The 9,546-nt window shown below is 39.5% G+C and overlaps 1 protein-coding gene across 1 annotated transcript in view; it reads left to right on the top strand.

Moving 5' to 3' along the window:
* Positions 1–3,863: 3,863 nt before the first annotated feature.
* The window catches only part of LOC103118617 (sodium/glucose cotransporter 1-like), a gene marked incomplete at its 3' end in the record, with an annotated part of 36,804 nt that continues 31,121 nt past the window's right edge, over positions 3,864–9,546 (top strand). Inside the window, exons 1-2 of the mRNA XM_060183847.1 lie at positions 3,864–3,930; positions 6,168–6,272. Coding sequence (XP_060039830.1) covers positions 3,865–3,930; positions 6,168–6,272 — 171 coding nt within the window. The remainder of the gene's footprint in view (positions 3,931–6,167; positions 6,273–9,546) is intronic.

The raw sequence follows: 9,546 nt of genomic DNA, 5'->3' as shown, positions 1-9,546 counted from the left end.
CTCCCAAAATCTCCCCTTCCTGTTTTGTTTTACCTTTTAGAAGAAAAGGTAAAACTCATGTTAAAGCATTACCTCATGTTAAAGGCATTTTTAAAGGAAAAATGTGCTTCTTTTTGTTTGTTTTATGAGAGCACTGCTCAGCTCTGGTTTATGGTGATGCTAGGGATTGAATTTGGAGCTTCCAGCCACAGTTTTAAAAGTCGTTTGCATAGCCATTATGCTGTATACCTAGTCCTATTAGAGCCCTTTATAAATTCCTTGTAAAATGGAGAAGAAGAAGGAGAAGAAGAAACAGAAGGTCTTATAAAACACATTTGTAAAGGAATGTCGAGGACCGCAGGAAGACAGGACTAGAACTATTATGGAAACCCACCAAATCACCCGTGAATGCAAACGCCGTGTGCTCATGAACAGAGAGCAGCCTAAGGAGATTGAGTGGCTGGTAACAGTCCAGCAGTTTACCAGTTAAGGCACCACTTCCAGTCTGTTTTACCTACAAAAAGACTGCTGAAGGGAGGAGAGAACTCCCCTAAGACTCACCAAATGCAACTGTGAGTCTCCATTGCTACTACCCTCAGTGGCTGGAGTAGAAGTGGGGAGGCCCTGTGCTGACATCGGAGACAAAGAACTGACCAGGAAACTCAGGCGAGGATCTATACCTCGGTGGCCTAGCAGTGGGGCTGTGTAGTGGGAGCCTTCCACATGGTTCCTTTGATGAGAACTTGGTGAATAATTGCCTCAGAAACTACAGACTATAAACAGGACTTGTTAGAAACATACAGTTCAACAGTGCTGCCAGGCTTGGCAGAGAAGCTGAATTGAGCCCAGAGCTTTGTATCCTTGGGGTGTGAAAGTCTCTTTGCATAAACACTATGCTGTCTCCCCCCCCACCCTGCTTTATCTCTTGCTCAGGAGTGAGTAAGGCTACTATAGTTTAAAACAAGAAAAAGTTCAAATAAACAATCTGATTGCACACCTTAAAGACCTAGAAGAAGAACTAAGGAACCCTAAAGCAACCAGGACAGAATCACTAAAGTTAGGACAGAAATAAATAACATTGAAAATAAGAAAACCATACAAAAGATCAATGAAAGTAAATGTTGTATTCAAAAGAGTGAACAAAATTGATAAACCTTTAGCCAGACTCACAAAACATAAAAAAGGGAGAAGACCCAAATAAATCGGATTATGGGAGTCAGGCGGTAGCGCAGTGGGTAAGCGCACGTGGTGCAAAGCACAGAACAGGCGAAAGGATCCGGTCGAACCCGGCTCCCCACCTGCAGGGAGTCGCTTACAGGTGGTGAAGCAGGTCTGCAGGTGTCTGTCTTTCTCTCCCCACTCTGTCTTCCCCTCCTCTCTCCATTTCTCTCTGTCCTATCCAACCAACAATGATGACATCAAGAACAACAATAATAACTACAACAATAAACAACAAGGGCAACAAAAGGGAAAATAAATAAATATTTTTAAAAACTTAAAATAAATAAATAAATAAATCGGATTATATGTAAAAGAGGAGATTAACACAACAGACACCACAGAAAAGCAACATATCATGCGAAGCTTCTTTTTTTTTTTTTTTTTTCCCTCCAGGGTTATTGCTGGGCTCGGTGCCTGCACCATGAATCCACTGCTCCTGGAGGCCATTTTTTCCCCTTTGGTTGCCCTTGTTGTAGCCTCGTTGTGGTTATTATTATTGCCATTGTTGACGCTATTCGTTGTTGGATAGGACAGAGAGAAATTGCAGAGTGGGGGAGAGAAGATAGACACCTGCAGACCTGCTTCACCGCCTGTGAAGCGACTCCCTGACCCCCCATGTGAAGCTTCTATGAACAACTAACTATATGCCACCAAGCTAGAGAACCTAGAAGAAATGGATAATTTACTAGATAACTACGAATTTCCAAAATTAAATAAAGAAGAACTAGATCATATGAACAGGCCCATCACAGCTAATGAAATTGAACAGTTATCAAAAACCTTTCCAAGAATAAAAGTCCTGGACCAGATGGTTCTCTTTCTCTAGAGTGAGCAAACCAGCTTCAAGCTGTATACCCATTTTTGTGGGGCTTTCTGTGTAGGTAATAATCCAGTATATCCTTAGGGGGAAAATAGCAGCAGAGTAATGAATTATTCTGGGAGCGCAGAAATCAGCAATTTCCATTGTTTATAAGTCTGGAGCTCTACAGGTCAGTCCATGGGATAAGCAAACATGTACACAAAAATTAAAAGCACACAGAGTTTGTTAGGTGATAATGAAAGAGAGATGCAGTTTTCACTAAATATTACCAAGGAAGAACAGTGAGTATGAGCCTGGTCTTGTTTTCTGAAAACCTGAGAAAGAAATAATTTCCTACAACTTTGTTGTGTCTTAAAGATGATAGGGACAATTCTTAGTCGTTCTATCTTTTAAGATAATGAAGTGTGCTTTATTAAAAGTTCATTAAGCCTTCTGGAAAAACTCAAAATTTCGAGTTCTTAGTTAACCATCATCTGGACCTCATTGTCTGAAGGGTGGTTTTGTATGCATTCAAGCCAATGACCGCTAAATCAAACTTTCAATATTTAATTGTGGGTGTTTGCAGTTTTAGTTAAGACCTTAAAATTTTAGATGGAGGAGGCTGGGAGGTAGCTCAGAGGGTTAAGCGCACATGGTGTGAAGCTCAAGGACTGAGTAAGGATCCTGGTTTGAGCCCCTAGCTCCCCACCTGCCAGGGTGTTGCTTCACAGGCAGTGAAGCAGGTCTGCAGGTGTCTTTCTCTCCCTCTCTCTCTCTTCCCCTCCTCTCTCCATTTCTCTCTGTCCTGTGCAACAACAATGACAGCAATAACAAGGGCAACAAAAGGGGAAAAAATGGCCTCCAGTAGCAGTGGATTCGTAGTGCAGGCACTAAGAGCCCCAGCGATAACCCTGGAGACAAAAAAAAAAAAAAAAAAAAAGTTGAAAAGTTTTAATTATAAGCCTTTTCCATAGTTCCCTTTTGACTGTCCCTGGTAAATTTTCATTTCTTGAAAGTGATGTGATTTATCTCCTACTTTCCTTAAACTATCTTGGCCTCAGTAATAAATTCACTCTCTCAACAGAAACATTGTCTAGTCAACCAGCTGTCATCCCTAAATAGTGCTGTTTCTAGGTAGTCCTGGGATCCCCCGTATTGTCTTTTGATCACACTGGGGATGAGAGTTGGGATGAGACATAGGATCCTTTCTGGAGAGGATTTGAATACAGTGGAAAGATAGCATACTAATACTGTTTTAGGACTAGGGAGAGAACATAAATTATGCAAAAGACTTTCAAGCCTGAGGCTCCTAGCTCCCAGGTTTAATTCTCAGCACCTCCAAAATCTAGAACTGAGCAATAGTCTGGTGTCTGTCTCTCTCCTGTCATCCTATCTGTCTGTCTGTTTATCTATCTATCTATCTAACTATCTATCTATCTATCTATCTAATCTGTCTCTCCCATTAGAATGGATACAAATATTTTAGAGGCCATTTATAATGGCAATAGAACTGACTAATAAAAGATACTAGGTACATGTTCAGATTTATGATTCCTGATTGAACTGAGTCTTCCAGACTCTTCACTGGTTAGCTATTTGGGGAAAATAAAACACATCATTATTTTCACAAGAATATTGGAAAATCAATGCACCCATGTGCTTTCAAATCTAGAAGAGACTATAGTCTGGAGCTAAATAGCCAGAGGTCCTCTGATTCATAAGGAAGGTTCTATTTCTGAAAATATTGGATTTGATGATCTCTGTGAAAGACATTTACCCATAAGTAAATTCATTTGAAAGACCCGTGTCTTTGAAGCAGTTTATATTCTCATGTTGTTGTTTTTATGATTTTTTTTTAGGGTTTAATGTCAAGCCATCGTGGAACAGTAGAAGGTTTCTTTCTTGCTGGCCAAAATCTAGTATGGTGCAAGGTTAGTAGCTCTTGCATGTAACAATTCATTTTGAGCACTGCATATTAATTTGTCTCTTATATTTATGTAGATATTTTATACTAAAATAATTTGAAGTTATTGAGTCCAGCATACCATTTAATTCATAGTATTAATAGCTTTGTAGCTTAATAGATAATATTTATATTTATTTATTTATGTCAGAGAGACAGAGACAAGGAGAGAGACCAGAGTACTACTCAGCTCTAGCTTATGGTGGCACAGGAGATTGAACCTGGGACTTAGGAACCTCAGGCATGAAAGCCCTTTTGCATAGCCATTATGCTGTTTCTCTTGCCCTGTAGTTTCTATTTATTTATTTACTTACTTACTTATTTACTTATTTTTTATTGCCACCAAGGTTATTAACTAGGGCTCTGTCCTGACACTATGAATCCACAACTCCCAGTGGCCATTTTTTTCTCTTTTCTTTTCTTCTCTTTCTCTCTTTCTTTCTTTCTTTCTCCCTCTCTTCCTTTCTATTTTTATTTGATAGGGCAGATAGAAATTGAGAGGAGAGGGGGAGATAGAGAGGAAGAGAGAAAGACAGAAACCTGCAGCACTGCTTCACCATTCATGAACTGCCCCCCACAGGTGGTGAGCAGGGACTACTTTAAATAGTTTCTTAAAGGAAATTCTGAATGTTTCCATTTAACTCAATTTAACTCCATCATAAATTTATTAGATGCCTAGAAGACATGACATGCTGTCCTAGGTTCCAGAACATAGACAGGAAATAAATAGTCCTTCCCCATGGGAAAGCATAATCTAGCATGGGAGTGAGCTATATAATCAACAAATTAGAATACATTACAATGTGGTACAGTTATTTTCAGTTAAGATGAAAGATAAGTATGGGGTGTGGTCTGGGAGGTGGCGCAGTGATAAAGCTTTGGACTCTCAAGCATGAGATCCCAAGTTCGATCCCCGGCAGCACATGTGCCAGTGTGATGTCTGGTTCTTTCTCTCTCCTCCTATCTTTCTCATAAATCAATCAATATAAGCATGGGTAATATGCATGAGGAAATGCATAGTGCAAGACAAGAAATGTCTTATCTTACAGATGCAGAGTTGTTTGAGCAGGATTTGGAGAAAGAATAGGTGTATTCCAGGTAGAATGTAAGGGATTTGCAGGCAGAGGATACAGAATATGCCAGTACATGAAGATATGGAGCAGCATGATGCAGAATAGAGGGAGGTGGGCAGAAGGACTCTACACATTTTTGCTGCTTATATATTTAATATTTATTATACAGAGAGGTTTTGCTCAAGATGAGCGTGTCATAATCCCTGCGACACTGGAGACTGAGTTCTGTACCTGTGATGGACTGAGGATATCCCAGGCAGGAAGGGAATGTGGGAATATGGCGAGGTCCATTATCAGAAGACTCAGCCTGAGTTCAGCCTGCTTTGTAACTTATGATGTAAACCTATACACAGTTTTCCACATTGGAATGTAAAGTGCAATTAGAATTCAAGAAGTACTCTTTGTGGCGCAAAGCGCAAGTACCGGCATAAGGATCCCGGTTCGAGCCCCTGGCTCCCCACCTGCAGGGGAGTCGCTTCACAGGCGGTGAAGCAGGTCTGCAAGTGTCTATCTTTCTCTCCTGCCTTTCTGTCTTCCCCTCCTCTCTCCATTTCTCTCTGTCCTATCTAACAACGACAACAACAATAGTGACTACAACAACAATAAAAAAAAGAACAAGGGTAAAAATGGAAAATAAATATAAAAAAATTTTAAAAGTACTCTTTATCTTCAAGCATTAGCCAGTATGATGCGTACAAGTACTGAGTACCTTATTTTATCACTTTATGAGCCCCTTTATTTTATTACATGGTATTCAAGTACCTAAGTATATTAATCAGCCTGTTACAATCAGCTACTTTTATACTTTGTTGCTACTATTTTAAAATTATTTCAAAAGTAATTAATCACACCGCTGCTAATATTTCTGTGCTAGGGAAATTTAACTAAGTAAATGCAGAGTATGGAGAGTGCCAACACAGGAATGGCTATTTCACTTTTTTCCTAATTTCTCCATCTTTACTTGAATGCCAATTCATAGTTACAGATTGTCTAGAAGAATCATGAATGGAAATCTCGGTCAGGAGATCTCCCTTTTGAGAAAATGTAAGACCATTTGGGTTTCCATTTGTGAAAATTAATTCTTAAGAGTTAGACCTAGAATTCTGATACATAGTTGTCTTTCGATTTTCAGATAGGTGCTTCTCTTTTTGCCTCCAGTATTGGCATTGTCCGCTTTCTAACCCTGGCTGGTTCAGGAGCATCGGCAGGAGTTGTTATAGGTGCCATTGAATGGAATGTAAGTAATAACTTTTGCAGCAAGTCATCTCCACCTTTATTATCCAAATAAAGGTCAAAAACATAAAAGTTTGCTTTCAAATCTAATTGAATACTAAAATATTCTTGAGCAGTCACAAAGAAAGTAACCAAAACTTTATTTTCCTAAAAAGATTGTTTTTCATTCTCAGTGATGAAAAAACCTAATTTTCATTCTTAGTAAATTAAAGAGAGACAGAGAATGTTTACATACCAAGGACTATAGGAAAGAGTGAACAAAGAAGTTTTCCCTACCCTAGTCAGGTAGGGAAAAAGATCATATTTTTTTACTAGTGATTTAATAGTGATTAACAAGACTGTAAGATTACAGGGGTATTATTCCATACCGTTCCCACCACCAGTGTTCCATGCCCTATCCCCATCCATTGGAAACTTCTCTATTCTTTATCCCTCTGGGAATATGGACCAAAATTCTTTGTGGGGTATAGAAGGTGGAAGGTCTGGCTTCTATAATTGCTTCTTCACTGGTTATGGGTGTTGACAGGTCGATCCTTACCCCCAGCCTGTTTCTATCTTTCCACACTGGGAAAGGGCTCCGGAGAGGTAGGTCATCTGCCCAGGAAAGTCAGGATGGAAGCCTAGTGCAAGTTGGTGGCTGAAAGGCAATAAACTATAAAGCAGGATAAACTGTTTAATAAACAGGAACCCAAAGGTAGGAGCAGAGCAGATGAAATTAGGGGTTTTCAGATGAGAAGCTAGGAAGTCTATTTTAGGTGTGTTCCAAGGTACCAAAGAATTTAGTAATTTTTGCCTGACTTGGTAGCTAACATACAGATAGACTAAAAGTATTGTCTGGGAAGATGGTGTGAGAGTTTAGAACAGGGCCAGAAAGCTAGATTAGGGCAGCAAGTAGCTCCAAAACATGTGGAGAATATATAAATAACATTAATTGTTTACCCCATCGATCTGATCTAGGGCCCATGTCTATTCATATTTAACACAGGATCCTGTGTAACCACTGTGTTCCTGTCAGTCTGAGCTCACAGTATATGATCACAGCTCGGGACATTCTAGGCTACACTCCTTTTAAGACCAGTCTTCCTCGAGTGGCAGAGTAGGTTGACCTAGCCTCCCTTTGGAGAGTAGGGCAGTCCCTACCATTGCTGCTCAACATTGAAGGCAAGGTCCTGTAGAGGCCCACTAGAGGGCTTATGATGATGTTCTTGATGGAAGTAACCAGTGATGGTGGACAGGGGGGATCTATTAGAAGTCTAGGTCCATCTTATCTTTCTGGGCATCCAAAGATTTCTTGACTAGAGCCCCAGATGATGAGGTGGCCTGGTATTGACCAAAATTGCCATCATTAAAGTAAGCCAGTCTCTTGCCCTTATTCAACCTTTTTCTATCTTTCTTTTCTTTCTTTCTCTCTCTCTCTCTTTCTTTCTTTCTTTCTTGGGAAATTAATGGTTTACAGTTGACAGTAAATATAATAGTTTATATGTGCCCAACAATACAACCCCCACTAGGTCCTCTGCCATCCTGTTCCAGGACCTGAACCCCCCCCAACCACCCACCCCAGTCTTTTACTTTGGTGAAATATACCAACTCCAGTCCATGTTCTGCTTAGTGTTTTCTCTTCTGATCTTGTTTTTCAACTTCTGCCTGTCAGTGAGATCATCCCATATTCATCCTTCTGTTTCTGACTTGTTTCACTAAACATGATTTCTTCAAGCTCCATCCAGGATAGGATGAAAATGGTGAAACCACCATTTTTACTCTAAAAATGTCCAGTAGTTCTAGTTTACCTATCTCTTCATTTAGCTCCCTCATTTATTTATTGATTTTCTGCCTGCATGATCTGTCAAGTTTAGAGAGTGGGGTGTTGAAGACCCCTACAATTGTTGTGTTGCTGTTAATAAACTGCTATAGTTCTTTTAGTAGATGTTTGCTGTATTTAGATGGCCACTCCTTGATAATTATAAAATCCTCTTGACTGATTTATCCTCTGAGCACTAAGTAATGTCCATCCCTAACTTTTTAAATTTTATTTATTTTAAGGTCTATCATGTCAGATATGAGAATAACTGTTCCTGACTTTTTTTTTTTTTTTTTTTTGTGGTCCATTGGCTTCTATGGTGGTTTTCCATCCTTTCACTTTGAGTCTGTGTTTGTTTTGTTGAGTTAGATGGGATTCCTGCAGACAATATGTGGTTGGGTTGTGTTTTCTGATCCATCTTCTTACTCTGTGCCTTTTAATAGATTAATTCAGGCCTTTGACATTTATTGAAGTACAGATTGAAGATATTTTAATACCATTATTATAGACTTTTAGAGTGTTCTGATATATGGCATGTTTGTGGTGATCTGATTGTTTATAGGAGATGTTGTCTTTCAGGGCAGGCTTGGTGATAGTTGATTCCTTCAACTGTTGCTTGTCTGAGAAGGTTTTTATGCCTCCATCTAGTCTGAATGACAGTTTAGCAGGGGCAGTATCAACGGAGCTACACAGGTGCATTTGGTGAGTCTTCAGCAGTCTTTTTGTTGGTAAAGCAGACTGGAGGTGGCTCCTCAACTGGCAAACTGCCAGACTGTTACCAGTGGCTTGGGAGTGGATATGGACTTTAGCCCTAAGAATCTCTCCTTAGGCTCCTCTCTGTCCATGAGCCACATGTGTTTTCACTCACCAGTGACTTGGTGGTTTCCCAAAGTAGTCCCAGTCTCATCTTGTTGCAGTCTCACGTAATCTTTGATATTCCCTGTTCTTTAGAGAAGTAGAGCTGGAGGTCTGGGCAGAGTTGTGGTCTCTGGATGCTCCGATGACTTGGTGGGTTCCCAAAGTAGGTCTAGTCCTGTTTTGTTGTGGTCCCAGGTGGTCTCCTTTGCTATTTCTAGTCCTTAGTCCTTTTTTTTTATCTCTACAAATATACTGATGTTTCTCTCATATCAGTTATACATCTTCTTTGTAAAGAAATCCAGTCAAAATTATTAACTAATTTCAATAACTTCTATGAGGTTTTTGTGTAGTTTTTTTTTTCTTGTCTCTGACTGGTTTCTGATTTTTCTTCCTGTTAGCTACCTTAACATTTAACTATAAACCACTTTTATTTCTATGTGGAAATAGGCAAAGTAAAAAATAAATACCTTGAAAAGTGGCTAAAAATGTAGTATGTGTGCATCACAGGTCATGTATATATAAGTTCACTGTACTAGAAAGTATGTACAATAGGCTGTTGCCTTTAATGTCCCCATTAGTAACATACTTGTTAGGCTCCAAACGAATTATAACTGAGCTTGCA

The sequence above is a fragment of the Erinaceus europaeus genome, unplaced genomic scaffold (genome assembly GCF_950295315.1).
Source record: "Erinaceus europaeus unplaced genomic scaffold, mEriEur2.1 scaffold_862, whole genome shotgun sequence".
Classification (NCBI taxonomy): Eukaryota; Metazoa; Chordata; class Mammalia; order Eulipotyphla; family Erinaceidae; genus Erinaceus; species Erinaceus europaeus.
Note: the sequence above shows the minus strand (reverse complement) of the source record. Positions and strands in the feature narration are given on the sequence as shown.